The sequence below is a fragment of the Molothrus aeneus genome (genome assembly GCF_037042795.1).
Source record: "Molothrus aeneus isolate 106 chromosome Z unlocalized genomic scaffold, BPBGC_Maene_1.0 scaffold_55, whole genome shotgun sequence".
NCBI lineage: Eukaryota > Metazoa > Chordata > Aves > Passeriformes > Icteridae > Molothrus > Molothrus aeneus.
Genome location: NW_027098762.1, coordinates 232,150 through 253,697, shown reverse-complemented (window position 1 = coordinate 253,697; position 21,548 = coordinate 232,150). Strand labels below are relative to the sequence as shown.

Genomic DNA, 21,548 nt, shown 5'->3' with positions numbered 1-21,548 from the left:
AAGTCCATAGGAATTTCCTAATGGCCTTGAGACAGAGGAAGTGTTGGCCTTAGCTTTTCATAACAAAGCACAGGCTTGTTTTTTTAAGCACGTGCCTAACTGCTCTCCTAGGCACATTGGGAATTTCTTACTTGCTGGAAGTTAAGCACACAAAAGTTCTGCTGAGCATGAGAAAATCCACAGTGTCTACCTAACTAACAAGCAGGCTGAGGAAATCGAAGGTGGACAGTGAACTTTTCAAAATCTCTACACAGAAATTCACCTAATGATTCTCATCCCTCAAAGGCAAATAAGCAAATCCTGAAGTAAGAAAGTATTTCCACTCTTGGTACCCAAGAAGACAAGTCTCACACAGGGCAAACTGGAATGAATTGCACAAACTGCCCTAAGCTCAAGGGATCTGAAAGAGGCTGAAAAGCAACTTTTGTGCCACGCTTTTTCTTAAGCATTTTGAAGGACATGCAGCTAAAACTGGTTACAAGATACTACTGTGCTAAATACTCCTTGCTCCCAGTGTTATCTATACAGATAGGAAACAGGTCTTCAGCAGTAAATACAGCACTTCCAACCACCCTCATCCAGAAATAGCAATAGGGATATTGAGAGCCTAACAGTCAAGATAACCCCCAAAGAAATGAGAGGCAGCCACATTCAAATCGGAACAGTTTGGGTTGGAAGAGACCTTTAAGGGTCATACAGTCCTACACCAACATGGGCAGAAACACCTTCCACCACACCAAGTTGCTCCAAGCCCCATCCAACCTGATCCTGAACACCTCTAATGATGGGGCCTCTACCACCTCTCTGAGCTACCTGAATGCTGATTAAAAATGTTTGTAAAATTACCTTCTTAGGCACTTCAAGTCCACTTTGAGCAAGCTGCAATACCAGAGAGTGTAGGGGGATACAGTATGGGTAAATGAAGGTGGTACAGAATGTAATCTTATCCCCTAAAGAGTTGCAGCTGGGTTAATTACTAAAGATTAGGAGCAGGCCTGATGCCAACAGGCCACACCTGTAGCCAATAAGAAGAGTGTTATAAAAGAGTGGATTGGTGAGAGTGGGAATTAGTTGGCTACTGTGAGGATGAGTCAGTGCTTAGAGGAGCTGCCTACAAGAAACATCAAGGAGGTATGATACTCTAGCAATATGCAACCCTTGTAATGATAATAAAACCTTTGTACTATAATTATAATGATAATAGAACCTTTGTACTATAATGACAACAGAGAGGTCAGAATTCACCTCAGATCATCTGTCCATTTGCAGTGATGACCATCACTCATGGGAATAGCTCCTTGGGAGGCTTTTCCCGAGCAGCCCCTCTTCTCCCTCCCTAAGGATGCAAGGTGCCTTACACTGCGTGCTGCAACAGTGGCAGCAGGCTGGAGAAAGTTGTAACAATGAGGAGAGTCCATAGTCGTGCTGGTTGCAGTTGAACAAAGCTGTTTCTGCTCAAAGCAGACCCCTGCCCACAGTGTCCTGTGGGCCTTGTCTGGTTTACGCCCCAGGCCCGGCTCTAAAGCCACGTTCGATCTTCTCAGTACCAGCTGGGGACCCTGCAGGAGGTCTCGCCCTTGAAGTCGGATACTCGACACTCACATTTCAACATAGGTACAACCGCACCCCGTCTGTTCCCTCTCGGTGTCCGGCGGGACGCCCCCTCAGGGCTGGGCCCCCTCAGGCGCGGTGCCCCCTCAGGGCTGGGCCCCCTCAGGCGCGGTGCCCGTGCTCCCCTCAGCCGGAGCCCGCTCACCGCCCCGTCCCGCGCTGCCCGCACTCCCCACACTCCCCACGCGGCGCTTCCTTCCGGGCGGCAGCACCGCCCCGGCGAGCAGCCATGGAGAGCGGCGCGGCGGGGCCGCTGCCCCTGAGCCGACTGGCCGGGCCGCTGCTCCGCAGGCTCAGCGAGCTGCTGGACCGCGCGGCGCCCGGCAAGGGCTGGCGGGAGCTGGCGCAGCGCGCGGGGAGCCGCGGCACGGTGCGGCTGAGGTGAGCGCGGGCGGCGGCGGGGCGCGTTTATCTCTCTAATCCCCTAAAACACTGAAAGTCCGCTCGGTAAGTGGAAGGTATCGCCACATAGTGAAGGTATCTCGCCCCCAGGTTTGCGTGGCACTGTGATTTAAGGAAGGAAACGTTGATGAATCTCTTTAGTGGAAATATGTAACCTTGTATTCTCTTTAGGTAGCTGTTATTATTTCTTTATTTGTGTTGATTGAATCGGCTATGATTGAAAGTGTGTGATGACAACGACACCAAAGTTGAATCCATAAAGTTTCAGACACAGTTACCTACACTGCACAGTCGGTGTGTTAGGCTGGGCTCCAGCAGTCGCTTGTTTACCACAACTTTAAAATCAGTTTCCTGTACTTTGAAGTCAAGAGTCTGACTCACTCTCTACGGCTTCTGAATTAGGCTTATGGAAATAAAAGGTGCTGTACTACTTTTTCTGCTGACACTTTAAAAGTGAAAAATAGAAGGTTTCTTAATACATTTGCTGAGCATTGTGAGGTATATGCATCTCTTTTACTATCCAGCTCACTAATACTAGTTTCTGTCTGTGGAGGTGTCACTGAATAACGTCTGAACTCCTGAAACTTGAAGAAAATGCTGCAAATATGTCCAAATTAGCTAGGAATTTCCCATCTCTATTTTTAAAAATCTTTTTATTTATCTACGAGTGATTGTTTACCCAGGTCCTTTCTGAGAAAAAGGTATTGAGAAGGTGTGTGCCGTGTCTTTCTCCCATTATTCCACAGCCCTCTGGACTTGGAGCAGTGCTCCCTCCAGGTGCTGGAGCCCGAAGGCAGTCCCAGCTGGAGTCTCCTGAAGCTGCTGGGGGATCGGGGCTGCACTGTGGTGGAGCTGGCGGAGTCCCTGCAGGCCCTGGAGCACACAGAGGCTCTCCGGTGTCTCAGCCATTCAGGTCAGCTCTGGGCTGTGCTTTCACTGCAGCCCTGGATTTTAGAGTGGCAACACTCAAGGTTGTAGCCCTCTAAAGTAACCAAAAACATATTTAGTGCTTGGATTCTGGTAGTTGGAATCCAGATGATTACCGAGGTTATTGGCTGATCTGATTCTGAGGTCAAATGTGAGCCAAGCCTTCATGCAGTGTTGTTGAAGACTTGGACTTGGCTGGGTGCTGTCGTTCAGTTTACTGACTGGGCTTTGGTCTCCAGTGGATTTGGTTTTGGGACCATCCTGTAGCAAGATCTGGAATGGTTTAGGTTGAGAAAATAACTGCATCATGTTGGAGTGGTGTTAGAGTTGCTCTCCTGGCAGTTAAGCTTTGAAGTAGAAAATTTGACTTTGCAGAAAACCCCAGCCCTGTGTTCTGCAGGACTCAGAGGCATAAAGCTGAAACCAAAGATTCAGCTCATAAGAGTGCATAAGGAATAGCAGGAAAATGTGCTCTGTTGGACTTAAACTCTGACTGCTTTGATTCCCTCAGGCTGGGCCTTAATTTGAACAGCTAAAAGAAATTGTTGGGAGTGAGCAAACATTTAAAACTGAGAATATCTTTCCAAAAAGGGATCTGTGATACCATGAGACATATTATTTCCTTTAAAATACATGAATGATATACTTTAAATCTTTTATGAGCTCCGTTGAGTACTGATCAATTTGAGCATGGATTTTGTGTAGTGGAAGACAATTTTGAATGTCCTACAGTAATATAACTAACTGGAACTGTGTGTATAAACAGTACAAACAAATTGTTTTCAAGTATATTTAATGGCAGAAGTCTTCTGTGCTCCAAGGGCAATTTAAATGCAAATATAAATTAAGGACTTGTATTTCTTCATAATTTTCCTATGTGTAAATTCTGTCTTAAAGGTGTAAAGATCGTTGTACAGCCAGACTCTCAAGCAGTGCTCTCTGGTCAGGTTGTCAAGTTGTGCTGCTGGGCAACAGGACACCCGTTTGTGCAATACCAGTGGTTCAAGCAGGAAAGAGAGGTAAGAGTTCATAGAGAATACAGTGGTTTTAAATAGTGAAAATATAATGATTTTGGATTGTCCTTTTTTTAAGACTTACTCACAATGAGAGAAGATTGCTGTATATACTCATAAAGTTTAAGAAATGCTGGATGATCCTACAAACATGCTAAAACAAAACCATGATTCCTTGTGTTCACACCACTTCATTCCTGGGGGCTGTGAATGTGGAATGGGGCAGAAAGGAAGCTGTAAGTTCAGTTGTCTCAGCCTACCAGTAAGTTTTGAGTAAGTGAAGGAGTTGAGGATGGTGTTAAGGACTTGGAAATAAATATTATAATGCTTGATCCTGGTTAAGATGAAACCAATTGAAATTGAAGGATTTTTGGTTCACCTGTGATGCAGGTTCCGCACGGTAATTCTCCAGAACTGGTTTTGAGTCCAGTGAGTGTAAAGGATTCTGGCTTTTACATCTGCCGAGTGAACAGTGAATCTTCTTTCACGTTCAGTCGGTGGGCGCGCCTTGAAGTTTGTGAGCTTCAGGATCCGCCTCATGGTGAGTGGCACAAACACCTTCTGAAAGTGCCTTCCTGCTTCCTCAAGGCACTTGGGTCCCTGTTGCTGTGCTTAGGTTGTTTCACACTTCCTTTTCTTGTTACTTCCTTTTCCTTTTTTAAGGGCTCTTAACAGGTTTGCCTGAAAACAAGTTGTGCATTTGTAATCAGCCTCAGCCACAAAACTTGACAGTGGGGGATGCTTTGGTACTAGAATGTGGAGCTGTTGGAAACCCAATTCCTCATTACCAATGGTTCAGAAATGGATTTCCTTTGGCAAATGGGAGCAAAAATGTCTACACAGTAAGTTACTGCAATGGGTCACACTTGGGAGCTGATGTTAACCACTTTGAGCTTACCACAGAAAGTTCCCTTGAAGAAAATAATTTCTCCAGAACCTTGGTAACTTCTGATGAAGTGCTCACTTGGAAGTGCTGCTTTTAGTTTTTTATCTCTTTTTTGCCTGTGGGGCTTAGATGCAAGGCTTAAATACCTGATGCAGGCATTTTTTGGAGGTCTGTTGGGATGATTGTGTGATGCTTGCATAGGTAACATACGTGGATGTGGGACATCAAGGAACATACTGGTGTCATGTATTCAATGACCAGGAGGATGAAGACAGCAAGAAAGTAGAAGTCATTATAGGTAAGGAGTTCTTCTCTTTCATACAGGTCAGCTCCTTTGTCCATTTCTTCCACATCACTAAAATTTATTTTTGAAGCTTTCAGTATTAAGACAAGCACATGCCTTCTATATTTTTAATTTATCCATTTGTTAAAATACCCGTGCTTGCATCCAGCAAATGGCATTTTAGAGTTTTGGGGTGTTATGGTAACCAGCACAGAATTGCTGTCCCTTTTTGGCCCTGCCAGCACTTATGTGGCTTGTTAGCAGATTGCTAGCTGTTTTATGCTTTTTGACAACTAAAAACCACTTTAACCCTTGCTGGGGATACGAACTCTGTTACATGGAGTCCTTCAGCAATCAGGAGAGGTGAGATTGTTCATTTCAAGTAGAATGAATGAATTTCAGTGCCTGTGTATTTGCAGTGAAATGAAGAGGACTTCCTCACCACCTAAGAAATACCCTAGTGTAGTACTCCTGAGTTTCAGGAATCATTACTGTACAGTGTTATGGGCAATGCAAGTTTACACTGCTGTAAAGTGAGCCACATTGCACAGCAGCTTGACAGTGCCCTTTGTCTTCCACCTTGTGTGCTAACTCTCATAACTGAGAGCTCATCTTCCAATTTTTTCCCCTCCTTAAAACACAAGGAAGGAAAGCTGTAGCAGTGGAGTGCACAGAAGGTAATGTAAGCCTCTAATTTTAGTTTTAAAAATTGGTGATGGGAGTGACAGGTTGTTGAGTGTGTTGCTGAAAGGCATGTGTGGGTTTTTGGGCAAACCTGGGTTTAAAACACTGATGGATGATGCAGCAGTCCTTCTGCATGTGCTTCTCTCTTCTTTGCCTGGACACCATGATCTAGATCACACAGGAGAAAAAACAGGGATCTGGAGATTTCTTTGGTGGGGCTCAGGAGGCAACATCCTAGCAAGAAAATCTGGAGATACGGCAGGAACCTGGGTGATCTTAGAGAGCTGGCTAGGGCTAGTTCCAATGCCAGCTCCATGTCTGCAGAAGTGTTTCAAGCAACTTCCTTAGGATGATTTCTGTTCTCCTCTGCATTGTTGCAACAGGGAGGAAAAGTGTATTGTGACCCAAATGTTGGTACCATCCCTCCGTGGACTGCTGAGCATCTCAGAGTCTGCAGTATCTGCAGCACAGGGGATTGGGTACAATGGTGTGAGGCTGCTCCCAGAGAGCACTGCTGCTTCAGAGATGCTCATTTTCTTTTCCTTGCTTTCCAGTGTCCAGAATAAAGAGGTGAAACCCCTGGTAGTTTAGGATGTTTGAAGATGGTGTCTGAAGTCTTTCTGAATACACATGGCTTCCCAAAATCAGATTTTTTGCTCAGGATGTTGCTTTTTCAGCAGCCCTTCAAACATCTGTTCTTCAGTGGGATGATTTTGATACCTTGTTCCTTTTCCCCTCAACCTACTTGCATGCCTGTGGGATTGAGGTGTCCTAACTGTACCCCCCTTTGTTTTTACATTTACTGTACTGCAATGCTGTGTCTATCTAGCACAGCTTAATGTATTGCTGTAGGATTTTCTCTTCTCTTTGTGTGGAATAAACACAAAAGGTTTCATTTACACAAATGCAAAGTCAAAAGTATTTTAGAAATGTAGTTTGTTTTCTGTGTTCAGCTGTGTTTAATAATGGCATGGCACTTATGTTTTTACTAATAAAATGGGGTTTCTACTTCTTGTTTAAACTATTATTTTATTGGTGTTTTCCTTCACAGAAGATTTAAGTGATCTTCAGGAATCAGGTAAGTGATAAGTTTTGAAAAAATTTTAACTTGGCATCTTCATTTTATGTTACACTGAAGGCTTGCTGGGTTGCAGTATGAACTTTACAGTATTTGGATGTACCTGTAACTGAGAATTGAATAGGAGCTGGTATCACCTTAAGAGCAGCACAGCTTTCTAGTTCCAAGAGATTGAACTTGAAGCATATAGAGAATCATAGGGGTGCTGTTTGTAAAATAGCCCAAGGCTGCACATATACATACACGGATACAAAGGGAATTATCTTTATTATCTGGGGTTTCTTAGGACACTCAGTTTTAGCACATTGCTGCTTTCTCAGATAATTAAAATGAAAAAGATCTGAGGTGTCTGGCTATCGCTCATGTTGAGTGGCATATTTCTTCCAGTCATGTTGGAGTCAGCCAATGTGATTTGAAGCCTGTTAGGTGGTTAGTGTAGAAGTGTAGCTCCAGAGGGGATTACTCCTGATACAGTTTTCCCAAAACCTCAACTCCCAAAGATAGTTTCCTGGGTTAGATATCAAATATGTTTGTTTGCCCAGCCTCAGTTTCAACCACTGAAGGGCTTCTCTGTCATGTTATCCAGGTGAGCCACTTTGGCACACTGCTTACTGTTTCTTTTGGGACAGCACTGGCTTTGCCACCCCTCTGTGAAGTACAGAATAAAATAATTTTCCCATTCAGATGGGAATCCCTGCAAAGCGTCTTCCACCTTGCATGTTGCATTTTGTTTGGAGAGGATGACCTGGTCAGATGTCACTGAAAATGCCAGTGTGCAGTTTGTGAGATTCAGCATCTATTCTTTCTTAATCTATAGAATTAGCTATTCACATCCTGTCAGGATTGTTTGCTGGAAGAGGGTAAAGGAAATCATCTAAACAAAAACAACAATACCAACAAAACACCCCCAAACCCCACCAAAAACAAAGTGGACTTTTTCTTGCATTAAACTAGCAAAGTGTTAGAGAAAGCAGTGCTACTAGACTGTGGCTGTGGGGAAGATGCAGTTCATTTTCTGTAGTCACTGACTCGCTGCTCTTTTCTTCTATTTCAAACAGACCCACAAGAAGAATCAAGTCGCAGACCTGTGGGTAAGTAGTTTTGTACTGAAATGACTGTCTGCATTTGACATGTAGGATGCAGATTTTGCTGCTCCTGAGTATTGCTGCTACTGACACTGCCAGTGCAAGACCCATGGGGCAAATAGAGAGCTCCAGGGAGGGAGATCTGTGGATATTTGTGTAGTCCTTTTAGAATGCTTGTTTGCCCTTTCAGGAGTAAACTGTGCCAAGGGCACCCGTGTTTTTAGTGACCCTGTGAAGTGTTTGCAGCTTCTCATAGGGGCTGTTTCAGTTTACTGCTTCAGATTCCTTAGCCACTGCCTTAGCCAGTGTGTTCCTGCATTCCCTTGAACCCTTGGAGCCAGTGCTATTGGGATGATGTGATAGGAAGCACTGCTATCCTGTCTGCTAAGGAAATGCTGTCCTTGCAGCTCTCCCCGTTCTGTCCTGTGGATGCTTTGATCCTGAGCTGAAGCTCATAAAGAGATGGATAGCGCATATCACATGAAGAATAGTTGCTGGGTTTTTAAATCACATTCTTAAATTTGAACTGTAGACTTGAGTGGTCAGGCATGTTGTCCTGTTGATACTTAACCAGATGGAAAGGCTGCTGGCCTCTGTCAGAATTTTATGGCTCATTCAGGTTCATTAGTGGGAGGGGGAATGTAAGTCTTCCCCTCTCACGCAGGTGAGTTTTTTCCTTCAGGCTGAAAAGACAGTTGAGCTGTGTTGTTGATGTGGGATGACTTGTAAAATCAGAGAAAATATTGTGCCTGAAGTGAGATTGATACCCTTTCCACTTTGGAAAACCTTAAATTTAAAGGCGTTGAATCCATGGAATATATAAATGTGACCTGGTGTTTTTTTTCTCTGTGTGTCTTGGCAGCCACAGACAAGGTGGCTCTCTTAATAGGAAACATGAGCTACTGGAATCATCCCCAGCTCAAGGCTCCAATGGTAGATGTCTATGAATTGACCAGTTTGCTAAGGCAGCTGGATTTCAAAGTTGTATCTCTGCTGGATCTTACCGAGTCTGAGATGCGAAATGCAGTGGATGAATTTTTACTTCTCCTGGACGAAGGAGTTTATGGTAAGGACACGTAAATCCCTTCTGAAGTAGGTCCATTTTGTATGTATCGAGTAGCAAACATCTGGTATTTGCCTCGGCTAAACAACCTTCAGGGTAAATACGATGTATGTAGAACCGGAAGAATAAGTTAAAGGCACCCACCAGCATATCCTGACTTTGGTTAAAATGCTATTGTTCCTTTACTTTTAGACCAGATCAGATGTTTGAGCTTCATTCTTTAACCACACCTAAAACTGCAGTGCAGGCTTTTATTTTGTTTGATAGTACTTGCTTGCTTAGATTTGATTTTGGGGCACAAAACACAAGACAGAAGTGAGGGGAGAGCATGATGGAATTGATGTATGGAGCAAAAGCCTTGCATGGAAAAAGCCAAGAGTGATCTGGTTTGGAGTGTAAGAAAAGTTCTTACGTTTTCTGCTGACTGACATTATTTTGTCTTTTTTCTAAGATTGTATTGTCTAAGATTGTATAGAAAACTCCTGAAAATATTTAGGACAGAGAGCAGAATGTTTTCCCAGGTCCCTATTTATTGGATTGCAGAATTCCTGTAGTAAAAATCCTTTTGAGAAAACATTATTTGATCCCTTTTTGGAACACAAGGTCAGCTTATTTCTTAGCATGATTTTTTTTACGGATGTGTTACCTGATGCTCTCTCTGTGCAGAACTGCCTGCTCTGACATTTGGGCATTTATATCTGAGCCAAAACCTGCCTGACACGAAGCCTCAGTCTGGCAGGAACATGAGGCTTTTGAGAGCAGTTTGCTTTTATTATTCCCTGGGAAATAGATGGGCTTATCTATTTGGGTGAGCTTTGAGATTTTTGCACCTTCTCAATTTTTCTCCCTAATTGTGGACATGAATGTAGCAAATAAAGTACTGAAAGGCTTTAATTAATTTCTCAGCAGCACCATATGAAAGCTCTTACATGGCATATTTTTGCAGTTGTACTTTTCCAGCCAGTTGATACAAAAGGTAAGCAGAACAGTTTTTGGTGGTGTTTGGCAATAACTACTTCTGTTTAAAGGATTACTTTGTTCTTTCTGCATAGTGGCTATGAATGGCTTAAAGCCTATAAAAGATGCTGTCAGTGCACAAATAGGTAACGATTTATTGCCTTTTCTAGTGGGCATAGCTTCAAATAGAAGAGGCATAATGACTACTGCTGTTTAGTCCCTGCTACATATAAACCTGATGCTTACTAGGTTGTGTAATTCTGGCTTACTGCCAGGAAAGTGGCATTTCAGATGCTGGTCCTTAAGAGCAGGAGTAGTAAACAAAGTGATGATGACTGTCTCCTCTGCTGTCTTAGTCTGTGCTGTTCTAAATGTAGGTTGCAATTAACATTGTATTCCACACAGGGTAAAAGCACAGACCCATGTGTTTGAAAGGCTAAAAATATTTAGGCTGCTTTCTTTTTAAATGAGAGGGACTGAGGGAGGGAGGGAGGGAGGCAGATATCAGTTAAATGCTGACGTCTCTGAGGAACTTGAGCCTACTTAAAATTGTTGTGTGTGTCTCTGTTGAGGCCCTCCAAATATGTTTACTCCACTTACCCCAGGTATGTGCAGATTTATTTCTGATCTTGAGCTCAACGTATTAACTGTTGCAGGTACTTGGCACATAGCACAGTCATCTGCCAAGGATAGAAAAGGAATGTGGTCAGTCAGTCCAATTACTTACAGAATATATGCCCAGATACATAGAATCTTAAATATAACCCTGATTAAGTCCAGATCTGAGCTCTGGAAATCACATGAAGACTTTCTTTTTAGCCTAAGGCCTAGACACAAGGTTATGCAGTTGCACTTTATACCATTTTTAGGTCTCTTGCAGCTCGCCAGGCTCAGGTAGCCCTCATATTTTCATTTCTTGTAGCTACGTGTACTGAAAAGGTGAAAACATCTAGCATGCCCACCTCCATGAGCTAGTATGTTAGGATGAGGCTTATTTTGGGTTTTATCTGAATCTGCTGCCAGTGTTGTAGTGACTTAAATTTTTCAGCAAATGTTAGTAAGAATAACAACATAAGAATATGGTATCTCCAGCCAGCATAAATTGTCAGATTTCTGTTGACTTTTATTCAGCTGAGCACTATATTCTAATTGCAGATCTGACCCACAGACTGCTTTGACTAGGTAAATAAAAATTCTTTTTAGAAGGTGGAATTAGCATCATTAAGGAAAACCAGCACTGGGAATAGGCAATAGGAAAATTCAATTAAATCATACAAGCCTCTGGTAACTGCATTTTATGGCAGTAGAGATTATTGATTCTAAGATGATCTAATCTTCATGCAAATTTAAATGACTTTAATATTGGACATTTTTATTCATATAAGGAATGTCTAAGTCCTAGCTTGCAGTTCCCTTTCTCAGGGTTGAGAAAAACTTTCTTGTTTTATTGAAGATTCTAAATCTTAAAATGTTGTAGACTGTTGTGCAGTGACACATGAGGGACATGATGGCAGGATAATAATTTCTGGGTAGATAAGCATGTGAAGAGTTTGTTTAGTAGACCCAGAAGAGTCATGAGTCTGTGACTAGAAGATATAGCTGCAATCAACTGAACATGAGCTGTTGGTAGTTGGTAATGAGGATGTGCTCTGGAGTCCTACCAAACTCTTCAGCATTATTTTTTTTTTCTGTCTATAAGCTGCAGACTTAGTGCTGCTCAGAGCTTTGTAATTGTTCATGTGGAGAAGATGTTTTATGGTTGGCACATTTCCTTGTTCCTGTCTGTGAATTACACGTAACAGGCTACCTCTGTTAGAGGTCATAGCTATTAGAGCATTTTAAGAGTATTTAACTTGGTGTGTTTATGCAGATGTCTAACTGATTCTCTTGCATGTGTGATTTTTGTGCTTCTTTTAATATATTGTGTTGGTGTATTGTGGAGTTGATGTAATTGTGGCTTGGAGTGGCTTCAGTGATCTGCCTGGCCCGCAGTCAGCGCTGTGCATGATGGTTTTGACCCATTTTGAAATGGACAGAAGTCTCTGATGCCCTGCTCACTGTCGCACCTCTTTTGAATTCAGGTTTGTTATACTATGCTGGCCATGGCTATGAAAACTATGGGAACAGTTTCATGGTTCCTGTTGATGCCCCAAACCCCTACTGCTCAGCAAACTGCCTGTGCGTGCAGAACATCCTGCGGCTGATGCAGGAGAAGCGGACAGGCCTCAACGTCTTCCTGCTGGACATGTGTCGCAAAAGGTACCTCCTGCACCCCCAGGAGCTGAGCTGCCCTCAGCTCTCTGGGCTCCTCACAGAAAGCTGGGCCTCCTGCACATGAGAAGTCTTTAGGCTGAAAATTCACGGTACTGCAAAGTCCATGGTTCTGAGGATTCACAGCCTGCACGTGAGTGCTTTTAGCATCAGTAGGATTCACCCAGAGACTTCTGCCCATGGCCTTGGATAGAGATGTGAACCTGGTGGTTAGACTTTGTCCCCATGGGTACATACCTGCCTCCTGATTTCAATGACATTTATTTCTTCTGCTGTTTTTTAGACATTAAAAACAGACTGATCAGATAAAAGTAAAATTTGGCATCTTAAAGAAGAAACAGGACCCTTTGCCCTGGGATCATTATCCATCTTCTTCATTACAGGGAGGAAGGAAAGCCCTGCGATCAAAGGCATGTTAACTTAGCAGAAGGTCTCAAGTGAAGTGCTTGTTTTAGAATTCCTGAGAGCCATGGATTTTGCTTCTATACTGAGGATGTTGTATCTTTATTTAGAGGTTAAAAAACAACTGATTTATGGGATTTTTCTACACAAAGTACTGTGTTCTTTCCATGTTGAGAAACTACTATGATCAATTGAACTTGCACTTGAAATCAGCTCTTCAGTCAGCACTTCTGGCAATTGGTCTCTGAGGAATGTCTCATAACAGAAAGTTGCTGGCACTTCAGTATCTGTGGAGCCTCCAGACTTCTTTGCTAATGAAATGCCCATGACCCAATTCAGCTTCACAATCTGCTGTCCAAATAGAAAATCCATCTACATAAGCCTTGTACTAACAGCGCCATGTTTGGTGGGGAAAAGTTTTAAAAAACATGCCATTTTTGAAATAACCTAAAATGGGTGGATATCAGAATTGTGTTTTGCAGAGACTGCAGCCAAACTCTACTGGTTACTACAGCCTGCCCTTCTCTGGGTAATGCCTGGTGCCTCTGTCTTTACACTGCCCTCAGGCAGAGTGTTGATGGTGCTGACTTTTGTATTTGAGCAGTCAGGATCCATTACAGACTTGGAGGAGTGAAACAAATTACTGGTTCTGAACTCTCTGTTTTGTGTTTTGATTTTGTTACCATTACGAGTTCTCAAATTACTATTTTACTTTCTTGTGTTTCCATTTATTACAGAAATGAATACGATGACACGATTCTTATCTTGGATGCTTTGAAGGTTACGGCCAACATTGTTTTTGGATATGCAACGTAAGGAAGTTACTCTTCTGTGCCACGGAAATGACTGAGATTGTATAGCTGATCTTTTTCAGAATTCTGCTGTGGGCCAGTAACCTTGGTCACTTTTCAAGTGCAAAAACTGCTGAATAGAAGTAGTCAGGAGCTTAACTAAAATCATCAATAAGAAATTTAAGCTCCTCATATGAGCAGTTTGATGAACAGGTCTAGTCTGTGACGTCATTTTTAAGAGAAACTTCCATCAGCTGCTTGCAAGGGGGCACAAAGAGCAGGTTGGCCTTGGACACAACTTGGTTTTCAAATTGTAAGGTTTCTTTCCCCATTTCCAGTATAATTTTACTCTTAATCCTGCAGGTTTTTCAGTGTTTTTTTCCTTGACTGATGCTGATGATCTCACAGGTGCCAAGGAGCAGAAGCTTATGAAATTCAGCAGCTGGGGCTGGCCAATGGAATCTTCATGAAGTTCCTGAAGGACCGTTTGTTAGAAGACAAGAAGGTCACTGTTCTGCTTGATGAGGTTGCAGAAGGTGAACTCCAGCTCACTGCACTAACAGTCAGTCTGCATTACTGAAAACAACTTTGTTTCCGTGTCTTTCCTCTCATGGTGAATGTGTTACACGAATTAAATCTTTCTTCTTGTGCTTTGTTCAGCTAGCAGGTGCTACTGGGCAGCATATGAACAACATTCCTGATGCTCAGCTTCTTTAATAGTGTTCACTTTTATACTTTCCTCTTCAGTGAACCTTATTTGTTCTGAGTATCTTTCTGCATGGAGCTTTGAATTGTCCATCCACAAAACTGCTCTTCTGTCATGTGGTGCCAGCTGCTTGTGGTATTCCAGTTGTTTGCATGTTCATTTAAACAATTAACATAATCCTACTTGCCTCAGGGTGCTATAGCAATGATAATGATTTGTTCTCTAAGTGCAGTAAAAAGAGCAGTGCACTGTGTTAATTTGCCTGGCTCAGTGATTGTATTTTTGATGGGAGAAGCACTGAAGTGAAAAGTGTGAAGGGAAAGCATGCTGCTTCTGTGCAGACACCTGCTCCAAGCACAGAACAGTGTCAGACTGGTGTGTGCAGGTGCATCAGCCCAGCTCTGCCCTGGGTTCAGCAGCCTGGGACAGCTGCAGGTCACAGAGCTTTGTGTTCTGTTCAAGAGTGCAGGGAAAGATTGACTTGTCAGGCAGCGTGACAAACACTGGGAGTATGCCCAGGTGTTGGGGGTCAGGGAGTACGCAGGTTCTGTGCAGACAGTGCCAGAGGAATGTTCCCATTAAGTGTTTCATGGAAAAGGCTGTAGCCTGCTGGCTCCGTGGTTCTTGCTGTGCCTGTGCCACAAGAGTGCAGTGCTGGCTCATGGTCAGCTTGGTGGCCACTAGGTCCCCAAGCAGGTCCTTCCTTGCAGAGGTCCTTCCCTGCAGATCTGTGTCCCAGTGAGTCAGGGCCCTTCGTGGGCCTCTGCAAGGGATTACTCCTGCTTGGGAGCAGAACTTGGTGTTCCCTGTTACTGGACTTGATGACATTCCTCTCTGCTCAATTCCACAGCCTGTCCAGGACCCTCCAAGAGCAGTACAGTCTTGTGGGGGATCAGCCACTCCTCTCAGTTTTTAATCATCTGCAAACTTTTCAAGTTTTGTTCTCTCTCCTGACACATAGGTCATTAGTGATGCTGTTAAATAATCAATATTGGACCCTTGTACCTAAACCTAAAATATTCCCCTTGCCCCCAGTTCTTTACAATAATCTCCTCTAATGGCATTACTCACATTCTTGAAATTAGCCACTCTAATTAGGACCTTACGCAGTCAGAGCTGTGATGCTGCTTGGACTGGCTCTGAGGAACAGGGGACAATGTTGGCCAGGCTGCATGCAGCCCCTCGGGGCTCTGCAGAGCTGCTTTGGCCTTCAGGAAGGAAGAGCTGAGCAAGGAGTGCCTGTAAAACTGCAGCTCTTGATGGATGTGCTGGCTCTGCCATAACCACAGTAACCACGCATTGCAGGAAGGTACTTAATTCAGTTGGAATTGCAGCAGCATTGATCTTGAAAGAACCTCTCTGTGTCTTGTTTTTAGATATGGGCAAGTGTCCCCTTACCAAAGGCAAGCAAGCCCTGGAGATCCGCAGCAGCTTGTCAGAGAAAAGGGCATTAACTGATCCTGTTCAGCAAAGCACATCTTCTGCAGAGTGCCTGGCACGGAACCTGCAGTGGGCCAAGGCTCATGGTACAGTACAGTCTGCTTTCAGATGATCCTGCTGCCATGATGGGAGGAGGGAGGGCATGCACTACTGAGTGGAAATGGAAGAAATTCAAGGCTATAGCTACATTTTCATTACTATGTTCAGTTGGAAGGTTTTGGGTTGGGGTTTACCCCTACATGAGATAGTAATGAACCAAGGTGACATGTAGAATTCATGTATATTCAGTATATTTAAGACCTCTCAGACCCTGGAGGGGAGACTTATGGGTTGTCTGTCTTCTGGGACAGTCTCCCAGAACTGCTTGTCTAGCAGTGACATTTGTAAGATGTCACTGATCTCCTTCTAAAGTCATCACCTGAAATAGCCAGGTGAACTGTATAGTAAATGTGCATGATGAAAAGAAGTTTTCAATGCAGACAACTAAGAAAGCTAAAATAAGACTGAGATGAGTTCCAGGCTTCCTAGCCTTTTAAGAAGGCCAGTGGGGTTTAAGACCTGTTTTTACCTTTTTCACCTAAACCTGTTGGAGTACATCTTCAAATTTCTTTGACAGTTGGGGCAGAGGGTCAGGGATGGCATTTCTAAGACCACTTGTCATATAGGAAGGCTCTCTCAGAGATGCAGATGTTTATTTGATCCCAAGCACTTAATTCTTGTTTGTTGAATGATTGAAAAAGAAAAATGCATATGCTTAATTTATATATAGACTGTAACAATGTGTTATTTCTTGGCAGAGCTTCCAGAAAGTATGTCCCTTGAATTCCAGTGTGGTGTTCAGATTCAGTTGGGGTTTGCAGCCGAGTTCTCCAATGTCATGATAATCTATACACAGATAGTTAAGAAGCCCCCTGAAATCACAGCTTGCAGAGCCCACATCACAGACTTCCCACTCGTAAGTGCTTCCTGCTGCTGTCTCATGGTCTTGCTCACTGAAGTTGCATCTTGTATAATAAAATGGGTCTAAAATGCTCTAACTTCTCAAACTGAAAGAAATACTATTTTATGAACTACAAATTCTATATCATCAATTAAGTTTTTGTTTGGTTTTTTTTTTTTTTCTTGCAATAGGACTTGGATGTAGATCCTAAAGAGGCCAATAAAGGAACTCCTGAGGAAACTGGGAGCTATTTAGTATCAAAGGACCTTCCCAAACACTGCCTCTACACTAGGCTGAGTTCACTGCAAAAACTAAGGGTTAGTATATACTGTTCATTACGAATTTGCCCAGATAATTGACACTATTTATGTTGCTTTGCAGTTCTGTTGAGGGAGCTGTGTATTGTTAGTGTAGTAAGTTCTTTGGAGGGAAAGAATGGATAATAACACAGTTCAGTGACTTTAATTTTGGCTGAAAAGTAAAAGGCAGGGAATTGATGCATATGCAATCCTGAAACTGGTGTGCAAGGCCCTTTGTATTTTCCAGGCCCATGCTGAACTTGGCCAAGATGGTTATTTTTGTGCAGATCACCTATTGCATGCTCTGAGGGTGCTCCTATGCTTTTTAGGGGGAACATGTCCTGAAGCAGAGCTGCCTCTTACAAAGTCATTAGTAGGAGATGAAAGTGTTGTGTATCATCAGCCTGTGCTCCTGGGCACACAGTTTCTGGAAGGTTCTCTTCAGCAGACCGGGGCACTGCTAAGTGTCTCTGTATCTTTGTGTCATGAACATCTGTGCCAGACACAGCCTGGCATCTCTTCTTCAGTGCTTTTGGCAGTTGAGGTAACACAAGTGCTTCTGGAAATACAGACTGTTCAGTGAACAAGCAGTGACCAAAAGAGGACCTCAGGAAACAAGGCCTGCCCATTGTGTGTCTCTAGCTCGTAAAGAGGTCACTCTGCTTCTCCAGGAGACTGGAGCCTCTCCAAGGGTTTCCTGTAGTGTTTATTTGCAGAGGAAGTATAACTTTTTCTCTCCCCTTCTTTCTGCTTTTACAGGAACATTTAATCTTCACTGTTTGCTTGCACTATGAGTATTCAGGAATAGAAGATACAATGGATGAAAGAAAGAAGATTAATGTTGGGAAGCCCCTTATTGCTAAATTAGGGCTTCACCCTGGATTCAAAACCCAGAACTGCCTCCAGACATGTTGCATGCCTGGTTATCCTTTTCATAATCCAGTAGAATTGAGTCCAGAGGCAGCTGAATACTACATCCCTAGTCATTGCCAACCCACTTCCTCTCCAGGTGTTTACCATCCAAACTGTGCTTGCTCAAACAGCATCACACAACCAGAGGCATGTTCCTGCAATAGAACTGCCAGGATGTTGGCTCCAAGACACGAAGTACAGCATTACTCACCCACTGTGGAAAAGCAGAATGTACCAGTAGAGACCACTGATGATACTGTTGAACTGGAATTCTTGCTCTCTGACAGCCTGAGCTTCTCTGAACAGCAATAGCTGGGATATGTTTGGATAGACCAGAGTGGTATCCTTGAACAGAGGGGCTTCCACACTGCCTCTCCATCTTGTGGAGTTTGGAGACTTCTGGACAAGGCCCTGGAGAGTCTAGAGTAGGTGCTGGGAATGAGGTGGTGATGAAAATTTTTCATACCTTAAGAGACAAAACTGGACCAATAGATTTAGGAACGAAAAATGCATTCTTTCTAATTTTTTTTCACCTACTATTTGTTGTTTGGTACAGAGAAAAGTCTGAACTGCTCCAAGTTTCCTATGCTGTTCTTTGGCCATCGTGCATTAGGATTGGTCACTGATGTTCCAGTGCCTGGGATGTAGCCAGAAAGCAGCTCTGACTGCATTCTCCTCTCTGACTGCCACATGTCCAGTGTCTGGCAGCATCTGAGAGGGCTAAGATCTGTACAAGGAACCCAAAACCTGAAGAGCCAGCAAATTGACATCACTTTTGTTTTTAAGAGAACCACAGATTATCAGAGGGAGCAAAGTCACAGAATCATACTGTGGTGGATTGTTTCTATTTTGATTTTTTTTTTTCTTTTACATAACACTCTTAAGATTTTTGCTGATCTGATACCTGATTCTTCATGTTCTGGAAGAACACTAACTGGAAAGATGAGGGCAAGTGCCTGCTCAGCAAGCAAGGTATTGTATGGTCAGTCTCACAGACATGCTGAGGGCTAAAACAAGAATCTCAAGAAAAGTGATGTTTATTAGGTCATTAAAAGTCTTGATGCTTTGAAAATGCAAAAAATATTGGGGTGTAAGGAAACTAAAATCAAAGGGAGTTTTCTGACAGGGGTAGTAGCCTTTCCTGTACCGGTAATATTGAGAGGAAGAATTGCTTTAATTAAGATCCTCATCATAAAAACAAGATAAGTGAATGTTATGGAGGCAGACAGGCCAGTTTCAATCTGCAGTGGAGAGTGCTGTGATCTGGTGGTCTGGCAATGTCCTGGTGTGGCCATAAAACTTTTGAGATGGGAATGTTAATGCTTCTTTAACTAAATCTGGTGATCTTCAGGTTGCTCTGTCCTGAAAGGTCAATATAGGTACATGGATATAGTTATTTCCAGGATGACAGCCATGCTTGAAGTAATCTGTACATGAGCTTGAATTTCTGTTTTCCTTCTGCAGGGTGTTAAGTAGCATCATACCTATTAATGAATGAGATCTGCCTGCATTAACTATTCTATGCAGTTGACTTCTAAATCAGATTATAGCTTGAGACATGGTCGAGGGGTGTACTACTTAGTTAATACTTTGTCACTTTCCTAGTTTGTATAAAAGCTTATTATTTTTCTTACTGTGTAATAAATTGTTGTCCATAAAATTATGTACTATGTGCATATGTAATTGCTACATTCTTCTACGGCCTTCCAGGCTGAAAAAGCCCAAAACTTTATTGAAACAAAACATGTAAGGAAAGAATTTCCTTTCCAGAAAAGAAGGGGAAATCTGAATCATGAGCTTCAGCTCAAGATATAGATCTGGGCCTCGGCTGATAGCCTTGCTCCTCGAAGCTCAACCCTTGCCTCTTGAGAGGTGCAAAGGCGTTTGATCTTTAATAAGTATCCTTGGACATATTTGTATATGCATGTATGTACTTGTGTGTGTGCGTGAATTGATTTAAATCCTCTCTGGGCAGTATAGTATGGATATTGCCATCTTAGATCTAGAATTAAATTCCTGCTGCACTTATAGGAATGGAATCATTTCACAAATGTTAAATAGTCAGCAGTTAGGTGGTGCCAAATTCTTCAGGCGTAAACCCCTGCCCAGCTCTGAACCCTGTGACTCAGCAGCAGGGCCTCTCTTAGCCTTTGGCATTCATGATGCCTGTGTAAATCATTCTACATTGATTCTAGACAGATTTTCCTCTGTGTGCATCATCCATGTAGCAGTTACCAGAGTGAGCCCTGCCATTCAACCTCATCACCCTTTTGCACATTTACATTAAACCTGCTTTTGCCAATACCTTTAACAGAGTTCTCTAAGTGACCTAAATCACTCAGACTTGTCCAAATTGTATGACAAAAGTCTGCCTGTGGCAGTAGAGTGTGTAGAGGAAAACTTTATCTGTCTGAACCCTCGTTAAAAAGAGAATAGTGATGGAAAGGCATTTTCTCACTGCAGCACTGTCTTTAGGAAGTGCTCTAACTGTTTTAATTATTAGTGTTTAGAATTAAATACTCTGGTTCTTCAGTGCAAGCAGCACCCATTTCCTTCAGCCTAGCTCCAGGAAAGCACTTTAAGAGTTCAACCGGCATAAATTAACATTTCAATCTAAGTGGAATTGGTGGGATTAAAAGACATGCCTAAACCTAGGCAGTTGTTACCGCTCTCTTTGACTTGTGGTACGCTTTCTAAATCAAAGCCTCAGGGGTTTGTTTTTTCCCTACAGTGCAGTTATAGCACTGGAGAGAATTATTTTTTGCTGAAGTATCTGGTAGGCTAAATTACTTTGCCCTCTGCTGTAGCACTGCTGTATGGTTTTGTATAACTCAAGTGTTTGTTACCTGGGTTTGGATGTTGAATACATTTAGAAGGAAGGTTTAAGGTAATCTATATAAACTTAGACTTCTCTGGCAAAAGAAGGGCCAAGAAACTTCTTCCATTGTCCCTCACCACACTGCAGTAAGGTCGGAGTGCATTTACCTTCTGTACCTCCATAGAGCTGTGCAGGCTGACTGCTCTTGTTATCCTGAGAGTCCTGAAACTGCCTCTGGCTCAGAAGACCATCTGCACCATGGAACTACTCAGCAGATTTCAGGGCTGGCGTTGCTGTCTCTGTAGTTACTGCCTTGGTTCATGCATCAACTACTTTTCCTCATTCTGTCAGCTAATTAGTAACTTTGGCAGCTTTCACATGCAGTAAGCTCCTGGGCTATGTTCACCTTGACATAGATTCCTCAGTACTGTAATGTGGGTATGTCTCAGTATTACTTCTTCCTTGCATAGAATTTTAGTTCAGGTACAGTAAGATCTCCTCACATTTTCGAGTGCAGCATTCTGAGCTCCAAGGTTTTTGCTGGGAATTGGAGATGGGTTTAAAGTATCAGGTGGAGGAGAGCAGGTTGGGAATTTGGTTTGTTGAGTTTTTTTAAAAGATTGATCATTTAGTAATTGCAGTAGTCTAGGAATGGAGTGGGGACACTTCCATGTTGTGGCATTTAGGCAGTTAGTAATTTCTAAGGTATGGCTGCAGCAATTTAGTCATAGCAGGCTTATTTTAAGAGCTAATGAGGAGAAGTGCTGTGTCCCATGCTTGTTGCTGCAGGCAGTGAGCAGGAGCCCCGGATCCCTGTGGGGGTGTGTTACCACAGCGACCAGCCTCCACATCTGCAGCGCATGTGGGAGGGAGCCACCAGGCCTCCCCATCTGCTCTTCAGACAGAATCTGCTGGCACCCTGCTTCCAGCTTTCAAAGCCACTTGCAATTAGGATGAAAAGTCTTCAACCTGCTATGCAA

At 43.1% G+C, this 21,548-nt stretch overlaps 1 protein-coding gene across 1 annotated transcript; it reads left to right on the top strand.

Moving 5' to 3' along the window:
* Positions 1 to 1,840: 1,840 nt before the first annotated feature.
* MALT1 (MALT1 paracaspase) lies at positions 1,841 to 19,413 on the top strand. Its single transcript, XM_066569914.1, has 18 exons — positions 1,841 to 1,992; positions 2,760 to 2,926; positions 3,838 to 3,959; positions 4,344 to 4,494; positions 4,617 to 4,795; positions 5,041 to 5,137; positions 5,767 to 5,799; positions 6,858 to 6,884; positions 7,943 to 7,975; positions 8,832 to 9,035; positions 9,979 to 10,008; positions 12,071 to 12,248; positions 13,400 to 13,474; positions 13,862 to 13,989; positions 15,536 to 15,685; positions 16,397 to 16,554; positions 16,731 to 16,856; positions 17,598 to 19,413. Exons 1-18 carry the CDS (start codon positions 1,841 to 1,843, stop codon positions 18,060 to 18,062), a joined length of 2,475 nt encoding a protein of 824 aa, XP_066426011.1. The 3' UTR covers positions 18,063 to 19,413.
* The last annotated feature ends 2,135 nt before the right edge of the window (positions 19,414 to 21,548 follow it).

Excerpts from the sequence above, each read along its gene's own strand:
- MALT1 (XM_066569914.1), top strand. The coding sequence starts at position 1,841 with ATGGAGAGCGGCGCGGCGGGGCCGCTGCCCCTGAGCCGACTGGCCGGG. Across the intron at positions 4,796-5,040 it reads GGAGCAAAAATGTCTACACA|GTAACATACGTGGATGTGGG; the intron begins GTAAGTTACTGC and ends ATGCTTGCATAG. Across the intron at positions 7,976-8,831 it reads ATCAAGTCGCAGACCTGTGG|CCACAGACAAGGTGGCTCTC; the intron begins GTAAGTAGTTTT and ends GTGTCTTGGCAG.